This window comes from Corvus moneduloides, chromosome 3 (assembly GCF_009650955.1).
Source record: "Corvus moneduloides isolate bCorMon1 chromosome 3, bCorMon1.pri, whole genome shotgun sequence".
In the NCBI taxonomy this organism is placed as follows: Eukaryota; Metazoa; Chordata; class Aves; order Passeriformes; family Corvidae; genus Corvus; species Corvus moneduloides.
The window spans coordinates 77,461,636-77,476,014 of record NC_045478.1 but is presented as its reverse complement, the minus strand read 5'-3'; the positions used below and the strand labels follow the sequence as shown (position 1 = coordinate 77,476,014).

At 39.5% G+C, this 14,379-nt stretch overlaps 1 protein-coding gene across 4 annotated transcripts in view; it reads right to left on the bottom strand.

Moving 5' to 3' along the window:
* Window positions 1–14,379, bottom strand: part of PCNX2 (pecanex 2) — a 150,712-nt gene that overhangs the window by 122,585 nt on the left and 13,748 nt on the right. For all 4 annotated transcript variants that reach the window (XR_004238804.1, XM_032102299.1, XM_032102301.1 and 1 more), the window contains 3 exons: window positions 5,860–6,007; window positions 5,546–5,691; window positions 4,261–4,354 (listed from right to left, as the gene is read on the bottom strand). Coding sequence is in view for 3 of the 4 variants with exons in the window: in XM_032102299.1 (XP_031958190.1) it covers window positions 4,261–4,354; window positions 5,546–5,691; window positions 5,860–6,007 (388 nt within the window). In the remaining variant the exon portion in view is untranslated. The remainder of the gene's footprint in view (window positions 1–4,260; window positions 4,355–5,545; window positions 5,692–5,859; window positions 6,008–14,379) is intronic.

Genomic DNA, 14,379 nt, shown 5'->3' with positions numbered 1-14,379 from the left:
GGCAAGCAGGTGTTCTGCCACCTCAAGGAAAGACAGGCTCCATCACATGTCGTGGTGACTCACTTCGGAACAGGTTCAAATGGTCTTTTTGTACTAACTTTTAACATCATCCATGAGCTGGGAATAGACTTTATACTTTTGTCTTGTCAAAGCCTGTCACAAAGCAATTTACAGCTAGAGGTGAACTTGGCAGAGTAATGGGAGCATCAAATTTAGATGCAATTAGCTCAGCAGGGAACCCAATCCACTGGGACTGCTGGCAAGACGTGTTGCTGGCAAGCCAACAGACAAAAGTAGAGTCAGAGTAATTACACTGACAATAATTGGGGACTTGATTAGCTACCTGCCAATGTTTAAATAATTTACCAAACTCGGTGACAAGAATCACCCACCAAAGTGGGGATTAAAATGGAAAAGGAATTATCTAGTTTTGGTGATCATTCCAACAAAAACCTCCTCAGGATTTAACTTGGCTAGGTCATCAAATACTTTTAAAGCTGGACTGCTAGGCAAGTGAGAGCCAATTTGGCAACAGACAAGTACAGAGACAATCTGAAGAAATTCTAATTCTCAGTAACCTTTAATAGAATTAATGGGTAATTTTGGAAATTATTAATAAGAAAGTGTTTATACTACATTTAAGAAGCTCTGAAAATTTCCCAGGACAAGGACAGCAGGTACAGGTAATATTAGGACAACTATTATAGTTGAAAGAGCCAACAATAAAACTAAAAACCAAAACCAAACAAAGACAAAAAATAGAAACTGATAGAATATATATTAACATTCATAAACTGGAGAATATTCCAAAGATCATCTCACAACACTGCAGAATCAAAAAGAGGTGGTGGACCACTGATATTTGACAAGGCAAAGTCTAATTCCCTTTAACAGTATTGCTTGCAAAGTCAAGGAGTCTCCAAAGGAAGAAATCACAGACCCCTTCAGATTCAGACATCTGCTTTCCCTGGCACATTGTAATCCATTGTTGTTCATCTAGCCCTTCCTAAGCAAAGAAAAAGCAGGAAGCACACAAAAACAAAGAACAAAAATAAAACCATAACACACCCTCTCTTCTGTGACAGAGTGACATTGTTAAGATTTTGAATTATTTGTGAGAAATTAATTTCAGACGCTATGCCAAGAAGATAAAATGTTTATGGGCCATAGGAACTACTACTACTTTAATTTCAGTTCCTAAGAATCTGATGTGAAATGCTTAAGCCTGCAAACTGAGAAGACAATAGTAGGACTCAATACACAGAAATGGCAAGTTATAATTTGAAGATCATTAAACACTAGTTGTCTGCCTCAAGGCTTTCTTTAATAACTTTTCTTTGAGTAATATTTAGACACCTTCTTCAGTTTTACATAACAGTGTTAAAAGGTAGTTACCTATGGCCAATTCATAAGGCAATTACCTTACTCTTGACAAACCAGCCAGAGTTCATACCCTCTCCAGTCAAAATTCCTTCCCCTTTCACAACTGGAACGTTACCCAGAAGCATCACCAGCTCCTAGACACCAGCGACGTGTCTGCTGCCTCTCCCAACAACACCCACAAAGCAAGAGGCCTCTTGCCATCCTCTATCCTGGGTCAATTCTCCTCATAAAGAAGCACATCAGGGCACGTTCCATTCAAATCCACATGGTTACTCCACTTGCTCAACTCAGGTTTGACGTTTTCCCCTTAGGAGCAGCTTAATCTTAACAGTATAAAGCAAGCATGATTGGTGAAAAGTGCTTTAAGAGCTCACACACATCTACTGCAAACCTTTGCAATGTTCTCTATGCTTATCCTAATTCTGAAATCTGTGCTCCATGAGACCAAAAACCTACCCTATGAAAGGAGGATGCCACCTCTTTTGGCTAGGCATTAATTTTCTCCTGCATCTCTTGACTCGTAAAATCTAATTTGGATGGCTCATTAATGAATTTAGACACCAGGCCTAAAGTTATTGGTTGTTTCTGCACCATTTCAATTGCTCATGAAGCTGTACTGTCAAAATCATTGTCTTCTCCTAAGTTAACTTTTTTATGGGCTGGTAGGTAAGTCAAGTTCATTGCAGAGGTGCTTTCTGTGTCTCTTTTTTAATATCCTTCCATAACAGCAGCATCTCCCATTGCTATGGGCTACTCTTATGATGAAGATCTCCACCAGAGAGGGCCCACCCTCAAGAGAGTAATTTTTGTAAAGGACCCTTTAAAGACAGACACACAAAAGAGACTAAGTGAAGCACTTGCTGATTACACCTTGTGCTTTATTTTATCCTATTTGCCTTTTTCATCAGTAATAACCTTTCCTTCACTGATCATTTGGTTTATCTTTAGCAAAAAAGGAAGTAACCTGACACAACTGATGAGCAAGCCTGCAGGTGGGGACAGGGGAAAGTGGGGGGGGGGGGGGGGGGAAAGATGCTTCATTCCTGAACTGTCCTTAAAGCAGGTTTGCTCCTCTATTTTCTATATGCTGTAAGTGCTCTGTATTGTCTAAATACAAGACTACTTGAAGATAAACATCTGAAGAAAAAACAAAAACCCCTTTCTTCCCATGCTACCCTTCAACCTACTCACAGATGGTAGAAACTGCCCATTGAACAAACAGCTCTCACTAATCTCTCTGGCCTAGACATTACAAACTGCCCCCGCAAAAACCAGCTTAAGCATACTTCATGCTTCCTTGTCTCCCTTTCTTATTTTTCATATTAACTTCTGTCAGTTTCCTTCATCCTTCATGCTCTCTTTTTGCAAAACCTCGTGTTCTGGCTTCCCACTGACTCCCACAAAGAAACAGGCCTGGGAACCCACTCCTCTTTGCTGATTTGTTCTGTTCCCTGGTCTGAACTGTCATTATACTCCGAGATTTACAGCAAAGGTGCTGGTCTTAAGAAACTACATGCACATAAACACCTGCAAAGGATAGCTGAAGATGCTTTTGTTGACAGGGTTGAGCAGACCCCTTAAAAATAAACCTCATCCCTTATGGTCTGCAAACCATAACTAAAAAACAGCACATAGCACAGGAAGACAGATGTCACATAAGCATCTAGCAAAGGCAGATTCAGTATGACTTCTTACATGAGAAGGAAGATTGTCCTTCCTTTGATTAAAAACAAATTAATTGCTAAAAGTCAGGGGACAGAAAACTATTTCTGAATTGAGGACAGATTCAAGTTCATAGTTATAGGAAGGGGGAGCAGAAGAGTGTTCTGTCCAAGGTGAAACAAAGAGAGTTATAAAGAGAAGAACTATTATTATTATTTATTATAATATTTATAATATTATTATAATATTATTATCAAGAAATAAATAGAACCAAACTAAAATGTTTGATTTTTTTAGGTCAAAACTGAACTCTACCAGGATGGGGGTTTATTTTGCTAAAGACAGACAGAACATTTCTACTACTCCATTTTTTTCTTTTTTTTTTGACTCTTTTCCCACTGACAGATAAAAGCATTATTCTCATGTCATTGATATTAGCATTCTATCTAAAATGCTAACACTGTTTTTAACATGGTCCCAAGTTTTTCAAAAGTCTCCACTGAAAGCCAAACACTTGCAGAACAATATTCAAAAAAGATCATTCTCACTCCATTACTCAACTTCTCCAAATGCTGTAAAACAGTATGAAAAACAAAATTATTTCATAAAAATACTTATGAATAGATAAAATTATTTTTACAGATATGTAAACCGCACATCACATGAAAGAGTGTGGAAACCACAGTAATAAATATGGGATTTGTATGGATCACTCCAAAAAGAACTTTTGAAAAAAGAAAATTGTTTGGATGACTCATCAGAGCAGCAACTTATCATTAGAGATTTAATGCAAGGTGAAAGGCTCTGCTGCTAGAATCCACAGGTCAGTGACTGATACTGACACAGCACTAAAAATTTTCAAAGAATGCAACAGGTATGGGAAGAAAACAAGACAAGGTTGAGAGAGCAGTCCCACTTTGTTTTATTTACAATTTGATTTGTAATATCTACACTTGACTTTGGCTATTCCCAGAAAGTAGTTAAAGCCAAGTGGATAGTTCTGATTTTCATTTTCACTTTTTCTTTCCAGTGTTCTTATAAAGCTGTCACTGTTTTAGTAGAAAGCAAAAAAAAATTTCATGCTTTGACTTCTCTAGAAAAGGTTAGCACATTTACGCACCAGTACTCCCCTTCACATGCATCTTTCACAGCTACAGTTTCACAGTTTCTAGCAATGCAAACTTTTAACGTTTCTAAAAATAAGGGCTTACTTACTGAGCATTTGACATACAATCACAATTTGATAGCTGATGTCTAAAACTTCCTTCCTTCTGACAGCCAGCTTTTAAATAGCAGGATCTAATTTCCCCTTTAGAAAATAGAGGAAAAAAACATCAGTTCAGTGATGTAATCATTTGTTTACACAAAAAATTTATAAAATACACAATTTAGGTCAGGCATGTTGATAAATATTTCTCAGTCTGTGCATTAGGCTCATTTTGGATTTCAGAAAGCAAATTAACATTTGAAGAACTGAGAAGTTGAGACAAATCAAAACACAGAAGTTACAGTGAAAATTTAAAAGGCATGTAAATTAAATGCAAAGAGCATTGATTAATATAAGTTCACTGTAAAACGAAATCAGATTTTCCTCTTTCCATTCACAAAGGTGAGGTCAGGGGGTACAAAGCAATAAAAAGTTCTGCTAGAAGTGTACCACAGCTCCTCCCTGTTTACAGAGGCAGCACAAAGCCCAGGGTGGCTGCTGGCTGACCCAGAGGCCACGTCACCTGCCCCACTGGCAGCTGCTGCCCTTCTGCCCACAGCACAGCAGCAGCTGCAGGCTGCCAGCAGGGCCAGGAGGAACCAGAAAATCAGAGAATCTCCAGCATCACAGACCCAGTACCATGAGCACTCATTCCATGCTGGTTTTGAAGGCAGCTTTAAAGGAAATAGGGCTTTTGGGACAGCTGCCTTTCAGAGGTATGAGCCAGTACCCCACAGGGCACTACACAGGGCTCAAACCCATCCTACAGCTTCAGACTCTAAGAATAGCTTCAGAACAGTGGAATGCAAAGTATATGCATGGGGCAAGACTAGGTCATTCATTAATTTCCTTAAAAGGGGTAGCAGATCACAACTCCAAATGAGAGCAACCATCATGGTAACAAGAGGTCAGTCTGAGCCAGCTGAAGAACCAAACTGTAAAACAGAGTAATGTTTTGCCCAGCCAGGTCAGTGCAAAACTTTTAGTCATGCGGAAAATACCAGGGGTTCTTCTGACGGGACAGAAGTTGTCTTCTGGCCTAGCCAGCATGTTTTGAGAATGATGTTTGGAAGATAATCTTTAGGCACTGTGTAAGGCTCAGGTCTGTGATGGTCACTGGTGGATTTGGAAAACTCTATTTATTGCACATCTGACTTTAAATCACTAAGCCCTTTTCTTTCACATACACAGAAAAACATGCAACCAGTAACAAAGAGAGATATCCTTCCAGGACATCTGAAGTGTTTAGCAATTTCCTCATGTATTGCGATTATCCCAGCTAGATAAACTCACCATTTTCATCTATGAACACGTGCATTGCATCCACGGAGAGCTCATCTTGCACAGACGCCTCAGGTCCACTTATTACTTGCAAGACAGAACTGTCTTGCTGAGAAGTTACCCGGTAGATTATCTGTCTTTGCCTGCTGCCCTGGTAACTTGACACAAAAATGTTTCAAAACTACTATGAGGAACTTTTTTCTTGTTCTCAATAAAACAAAAAGAAAGAGAGGTTAATTAAAAGTTTATGTCATTTCTACTCAGTGAAACAAAACAGCTTACATCATATCTTTGAAGTACAAAATTGTAAAGTAAACTGGCCTTACAGTGCTGCAAATTTGGCAGACTCTGGTAGCACCGGACTAGTACTAGCACGATCTTGGCTTTGTACATCTGATCTTTCCTGTTTAGGAAGTTGCTCACAGTGCTTTTCTGTTCCCACCATTTCTTCTTTTCTCTCCGTCATCTGGCTATCTGGAAAACAGGGCAGTGAAGTGGAGCCACTCTCCACAGATGACTTTGAAGAGTTTCATTCATTAACTACTGAACAAGAGCATCTAAAAATGAAAACCTAAAACACTGCAGTATTTGCTAGTTTTATGTACACTACCATTACTTAAAACAATACAACCACAAATCTGGATGAGGAGGTATACTAATTCTTGTGAATGGGCTGTTTCAAGAACACACTGTGAAGCAGAGGACAAACGAGAGAATTTCTGCTTTGCTTCTCCTATTGTTTCACAGGGAAGCAATCTGTTCCTAATCTAGAATGGTAAGAGGCTACTTCCCTGGGGACTGTAATTTGTTGCCAAGCTGTGTATGCTGGCAGTGGAAAAGCAGAAGCACTGGCCCATTCCCCTTTCACAAATGGGAAAGCAGCACCTTCAAAGGAAATAGAGCTCTTGTACAGGAAAGCAGATAGCTGCCTAATCCCTCTTCCTCACTGGCCACACACCTGGTGCAGGACAAAGGGCAAACTGGCAAAACAATTTCACAGCAGATTATCCTATGCTTGTAAAATACACAACTATAGATTTAAAAATACACATGAAGTATTTGTCCAGTTTCTACTACTTTGAGTACCAATTATATCTATATTACCTCTCTATACATGCATGTCATTTATTTATATATATATATATGTGTGTGTGTACAACATATTCATGGTGAATAGTAAAACATTTTTCAACTGTGCTTTGTTTATAAACAAAAAAAATTTTCTGTTAGAGTTTTACAGTGCAACTAAGACAGTGATTTCATCAGCACCCTTTGCAGTGGTGTAATTAAATGCTTTAAACAAAAAAAAGACTTCTTGTAATACCTGCTGTTTAAACACCTTAGATCAAGGAAAAAAACCACAGAAATTTTGCCCCACTGAAAATTCCATATCTTAAGCCATATTTCTCACCAATATAATTACCATCCTAACCTGAAAGAATCACCAGTCAAGAAACAGTGGTGTCATATCTGAGTTGGTCTAAGGATAAAACAAAATGAAGGTGTCTAAAGAGATGTTTTATCTTTTATAAGGTCAACTAATAAAACTGGAAAACATAAACAAGCTTTTGCATATGCAGACCTTTCAGATCATCTGTCTTGTTTTCCTCCAACTGTATCAGCTGATCTACCAACACATTACTTCTACAAACAAACCTACCTTCATGAGCTAAAACATCTCCACATCAATTTTAATTCACAGGACAAAGCCCTCTCACACCCTAAAGCCTGTGTTATAAATACAATGAAATGAGCACAAGTTTGGTGTAGGGAAATACTTTGTATCTGTTGTGCGTGGAAGCAAAATTCAGTAGGTCGTCCAGATCTATTTTATTTCCTTTTGGGGAAAAAAAAAGCAGGGGAACAGACAACATTTTTTTCCTTTCTTAGTTAAATCTTTAAACTCCAGTTTAAGCAGAAACTGTGTCATAACTGAAGCATCCCCTTAATGATGTAACCATACCTGTGGGTGGTGATGGAGCCACAGATACCTAATCAAAATGACCTTCCTAAAGGCTTGGGCTGTTCAGGCTGTAAGAATAATTGATAGAGATCAGAAACTATGGTTTAAATAACCTAATTGGTCCCATAGTGCCCCAAACTAGCTTTAGGGCTGGAACAATTAAAAAGATTTTTTAAATTTGATTATCTAGTGGTTTCAGAAAATGCTTCTCTCTTTTCTATTCCAAACCACAAGCCTTGCAGACTTCTTTTTCCTGCTGTGGTAAAGAGTCATAATAACAAAAACCTAAACATACTGCTTCTTACAAGTTTTACGTGCCAATCAGACAACACCACGGTGATGAGTACTTCCAGCACTGGAAAGGTGGGCCATGATGGCTTCATGACTGGTTTTCAAGACTATTACTCGTCTTCTTCCAGGTGACTTACACCTTCAGTATTTAAATGAAGATAGAGGTGTCTAGACTAGGAGTGTCCTGCCAGAGTACGCAATCAGCTCTACGTCACCAAATGCTCCCTGCGTGGAAATTGTGCTGGCAAAGCTCAAATACCAGGAAAAACCTTTTCCAAGTGCAAGAGCAGGCTAAAAAGGACAACATGGCAGTGTACTTGCACTTTTCCCTGTGCCATTTACCCTTATCCACAGCTCCACACGTGTCCAGCACATACATGGCTGGGCTCACAGTAATATCAAGATCAGACCAAGGCTCTGCAATAACCACATAATTTATCTGGAAATTATATGCCACATGACTCAGACATGTGAGGTGTAACTATCAGGACTCATGGCTAAACAGTCTTGGGGCAGGGTGACTCAGAAGAGTCCTGCACAAACAGCCAAGTTTTGGTCTGTACACCATTTTCATATTTTGATAGAGCACAAGACATAAACTTAAGTTATCCTGGTAAAATATTTACCAAGAGGAACAATCCTTATATCTCATACATAAAATACTTTATGTAAACATTTTTGTCTGCACCAAAGACTTTTAACAGGATGGCAACATTACTTACAAGTATACCATCCCAGTGCTGACAAATGAGTTCCTAATTTAAAAGCAGTTACAGTACCATAATTTCTTTTGCCATGTAACCTTTTCAATTATAGAACAGATTCCAAGCGTCCCAAATCATCTTTATAGACAAACCCCTGTTCTACTCTAGGAGAAGGCTGAAAACAATTTTAAAGTTGAAATGGAACAGCCTTTGTACGTATGTAAAAACAGTGAGTCCAGAGGAGGGCCACCAAGATGATCAGAGGGATGGAACCTCTCTCCTGCAAGGAAAAGGTGAGAGAGTTGGCTGAGATTTCAGCCTAGGGAAGGCTCCAGGGAGAACTTAATGCAGCCTTCCAGTACCTGAAGAGAGACCACAAGAAATCTGAAGAGGGACTTTTACAAGAGTGTGTAACAATAAAACAAGGAAGAATGTCTTTACACTGAAAGAGGGCAGGTTTAGATTGGATATTTGAAAGAAATTCTTCACTGTGAGGGTGGTGAGGAACTGGTACAGCTTGCCCTGAGAAGTTATGGATGCCTCATTCCTGGAGGTGTTCAAGGCCAGGTTGGATGGGACTCTGAGCAACCTGGTCTAGTGGAAGGTGTCCCTGCCCAGGGCAGAGAGGGGTTGGAACTAGATGATCTTTATTAAGGTCCCTTCCAACCTAAACCATTCTATAATTCTGTGATACAGCAATCACAATAACCAACTATCAGTGTATCTCAACCTTAAAGTTGCCTTACTATTAGGTAATTAGAATGAAATTTTATTTCTCTGTAACTTTTCTCCAAAACATTTTTACTATTTGTGACCCCTTAACAGAGTCTTCCAAACCTTCTTCCTCATCTTTTACTTACATATCCCTATCCCAACCTTCATCACTCACTCCTGTACAATAAAATGCCACTGCTGTCATAATTTCAAACACCATCTGGTTTGAAATCTGGGCAAGCAGAATTAAGCTAATTAAGCCTGTCTTTCTTCTGTTCATTAATTGCTTTGCTACAGAATCCACTTTCTTCAACAACATTATGCTCCAAAACAGAAATTTTCACTTTAAAAGATATTTGTTGCCTGTTCAGCCACAGAGAATTGATTTCAAATCACTCTATGCTTTTGTTAGTACCAGCATGAAACAAAAGTTCTACAAGCTGTGAACTGTGCCATTCATATATGTGGAGTATAAATCCTAAAGACATTCCTAATCCTTTCTTCACCAGCTGCTTTAGCAGAAACATCTAGTTTATGCACTTTATTCTCTACCCAAATTTGTCTATTATGCCACAAATACATTAAAAAAAACAACTGACATTTAAGCTGGTCATCCACCAGACAATGGGAGTGCCCAGGGAATGCCACACTGTCCAAGAATTGCTACAAGATTTCAGCATGGACACTGAAGAAGCACATGGCATTACCCATTAATGAGGATTACCACATTAATCCTGAAGGAACAGGAAAAACTAGCAACAGGCATTGTACCAGCTACAGGAAGTGACTTGCTCAAAACAATCTCCTCTGTCAGCAGCAGAGCTAGGAGTAAGTAGCCTAATCATTATACCTACCAATTACATGAGAATACAGACCTCTGAAATAACCTTGTATTTTCTTTGCAGATGTCAGACTTGTCATCATATGTGCTATTAGCTCTTCGATTTAAAGCCTGAAGTCTTAAAATTTCAACCTGTCAAGCCTTACCCATTGAGCATCAGATTTAGAGAACTGAGTTCTGCACACCAGTTCCTCCACATCCAAAGAGTTAGGGAGATACACAGCTGCTCAGAGATGAGATAGCACCAGGCAGGGCTTTATTTCCTAGGTGCTACCCACCTGCCTACAAAATCATGTGCTGTCACTTCCCACCACAGCTGTCAACTGCACCAGTGACTCAATGCACAAGATCCTTCTTCGCCATGACTAATGGCACGTGATAGTCCTCCTCCTCATATGCAAGGGAAAAAAAAAAAAAAAGAGTCTAAAAATACCCACAGGAGTATGTTTTAGTTTTTTATAGGAGAAGGGTAATTGCTTGGGATCCAGAACAACTCACTCGAGGCTGTGGTTTGTGCACTGCCCAGAATGATGAGTACCTTTTCTAAAAAGAGCCTGCAAAACATCTAAATTCAGGCCATGCAGTCCTGGTTTAGTTTCTCCCGTGCCAGTCCCCACCACTCCCACAGCAGGCTTTGCTCCCTGGGTGATAGTATTGCCTAACCTAGATTAAAAGCCAGCTGTGCCAAAGAGGACATACAGGAGGTTTTGCCCTGCATAAGTCTGATGCACAACTGCTCTTACTTGGTTCAAGACACATCAGAGGAACCCAAAGCAAGCCAATAAACCCAGATTTCCTTACACTTCCCAAACACTGAAAAAAATTTACAGTTGCCCTACAACACACTTTCATCAAGCGGGTGGTACAAGTGTAATTCAAAACTGAAAGGACACTGGTCTGAAAGTCAGTTTTAGCAACAGTGTCAGTGATATTTTCTCACAATCTAGAAGAGGTAGAGTGGCTACAGAACAGCTCTTAGAGCTTTTATATCCTATATTTTAACAGATTAAATCTGGGACCCTTAGTAGTGTAAAGCAAGCTTTTCACTTTCTCATACTGCATTTTACCAAGCTGTCTATTGGTGAAGGCTTATGTGGTCAAGATGATAACGGTTCTACTTCCACAGAACACACAAGTTCTATGAGGGACCACCCATAACAAAGACCCATCCACAACATTCACTCACTTTCCGGACTGTTCTGATGAGCACATTTCCCCACGTTCCACAAATTATGCAAAATACCAGCTTTCTTTTGCACAGCTCTGAATATCCAGCTTTCAAGGCATTTGCCAAGTTTCTCACATTGCCTAATAAAAAAACCTTTCTGGGGTGTATTTCATGCTCATTTGGACCAGACATCTATTACTAACTTTGCCAATTAGATGGTTTGCAAGGTTAAAAAGAACAAAAACCAAACAGAACCAACCTCCTCCCTCAAAACAACTGGTGCATAACTTGACTCTATTCCCACACACACACTTTTCTTAACAACCACTCTAATGTGGGAATAATGTTTATTCAGATCCGTTCCAAGATGCTGTATTGTTAAAGCATATTTGCAATTGCAAGGTTGTAAATAAATTAAAGGCTTTCTTATTCCTAAAACTCAGTCTTGCTGTGGAGAAGCTGCCAGTAATGACAGTAATTTATTTTAGCAAACAGCACGTTCTGACTAGGCTAGAAAACAAAGCCTACTTGCTCTTAAAAATAACTGCCTTTGAACTACCTCTCCCAAGCTCAAGGAGTTCAGATTGAATCTCCTCTTTCCCACAGCACCAGTTCAAGGCGCAGAATCAACAGCTGCCATCCCCACTCCTGCAGGGCACCCCCTTTCCAGTCGTTCCATGTCTGTTTAAGGGTGACACTTGCTGAGTCCACACTGGAAACAAAGACACTTAATTACACACATATGCAGCTCAACTTCACTATCTCACAAAAGTACAGACTTAAGAAAATAGAAATAGGAAGATTTAGAATAGATACTAGGAAGAAATTCTTTACTGTGAGGGTGGTGAGGCACCAAAACAGGTTGCCCAGAGAAGCTGTGGATGTCCCATCCCTAGAAGTGTTCAAGGCCAAGTTGGACAGAGCTTGGAGCAACCTGGGATAGTGGGAGGTGTCCCTGCCTATGGCAGGGGTTTGAAACTAGATGATCTTTAAGGTCTCTTCCAAAAAAAACTATTCCATGATTCTATGAAATTCAGTTCAAGTCACTAAATAAGAGCTTGGTTTGAGGGAACAACAGAATTCTTCTGTTTCCTCATGATCTTGTATAAGAAGAATCTTGTTTGCCAGATCTAAAGCACAGTAACACATTAATAAGTTTTGGGGGTGGGGTTTGGGGGTTTTTTTGTCACTGTGGAATCTGAGTCTGACTAATTCTGATCATCCATTTCTTTCTTTTATGCAGCAACCCTCCCCATTCATATTATTTGAGGGTACTTGTCTGAAAGACCTTTCTAGACTAGCTACCCTCTCTCTTTTTAAATTTTCATTTAAATTTACCTCTGAAATTCTCTTTTCCAGCTAAGTCACATCACTCAGAAGTACAGTTTTTGTGTAAATGTTCCTTTTTATGGTTGAGGAACAGAAAAAAAATCACAATCTGCTTGCTGCACCCCTCATGTTGCTGTGTGGTGTTGTGCAGGCAGGTGACTCTGCACCCCAGGAATCCATCAGAGCTCAGCAGGCTCAGGTGAGAAGCAGGGCTTGCTCAGCATTTGTCTTGGGCAACCAGAGCACAAACTGGAGCCAGCTGGGCAGGGTGATAAGCTAGATAGAGAAGGACAGAAACTGCGCTGAAGAATAAACAGTCTGAGAAAGCAGGAGAGATGACTAAGATACACCAGAAGAGAGGCAGCAGGTACAGGAAGAGCAAAATTTGACAAAGGAATGGATAGGAGGGTAAGTACAGGAGAAGTGAATGCAAGCTGTGGTGAGGCAGCAGCTTCAGGTGGGCTCAATAGAGTGGAAAAGCCCAAAACAGCAACAGTGAGGATTGCTAGGAAGAACAGAAGGGAAGAAGAGAGAGTACCAATATGAAGAGGAAGACAAATAAGGAGGTGGCACAGGAGGTGAGTGCCTAAATTGAGAAAGGATGACTGAGGAAGGAAAGGCACAGAATTAGAAAAAGTGGAAGAAAAATGGACCCAAGCGAAAGATGGAATGAGATAGGGGTGTAATACATTGGATAGGACAGACTTAAAGAAAGACAGAGTGAAAGGTAAAAAAAAAAGAAAATGACATACTGAGAAGATAAATCTACTTATTTTTCTAAACAAGATAAAAGTATGCATTTCACAATAGTTTTTAAAAAAGCTTTTAAGTCAGTTGGGCATTTTTCATGTAATGGAAGGTTCTTGCAGGAATGAGCTAGTGGAACAGGGAGCAGGCAAAATAGGAGTGCCAAGTTGTTCTAGTTCTTCCACGCAAACTGAGTATTGAGACTGCATCCTCTCAGGCTTTCTTAAAACAGCTTATTATAGGATCTAAGGTAAAACAAATATTTTGGAGAAGGGGAAGATACAGGTTGTCTTATTTCACTTTGACTCAGATCTTCTAATCTGATTGCACTGACCACTTGGGGAAGTACCCTGAGATTGCATCTGCCTTCACCACACGGTATCTCACATCCTCATTAAATGGCCCTGCCAGCTTTGCCTAGAGGGCTGCTAGAGACACTACGAACAACACTCCTTCCCAACAGAAAACAGTCACAGAGTTCAGTGACAGCAATGAGAACGCTGAATAAAACCAGGTATTTCTATACAGGAGCTATAAATTGTACTGCATATAGGTTTTTAAATTAGCCGATTGATTTTAAGTAAAAGCCCTCGATTAAATGGAAACTTGCATGGGAATATATTATTTTTCATTAAAACACTGGGGGCTTTCACTGAAAACAGGCACCAAACTTTTTTCCTTAAAATGCGAATATATTAATTTTAAGTGACTGCAAATCAAAACTCTCATCTATTGAGAACAAATACATGATTTTTGCTTTTTTTTTTAATTATAAGCCAACCCACAACCATTCAAGAAATTTAGAAATACAGATATGTGTGCACCCATGCATTAGCTAAAAGTTGAACCATCTCCAGTGACAATTCCAGCTTTCATACTTAGAGGCACACAGACAACTCCTCAACATGCACCTCATAAGATGTGCAAGGGCAGGTGTAATGCTGTAGCTATACACATTTTTGCAAGATACTTTTGGTATTTCAACAATCCAGGCACACTATTTTAGTACAGAATACTAGATACATAACGGACACCTACTAAGCTTATCACTAGGTTTCCTACAAGAAGAAAAACAGTTTTCTTCAAGAA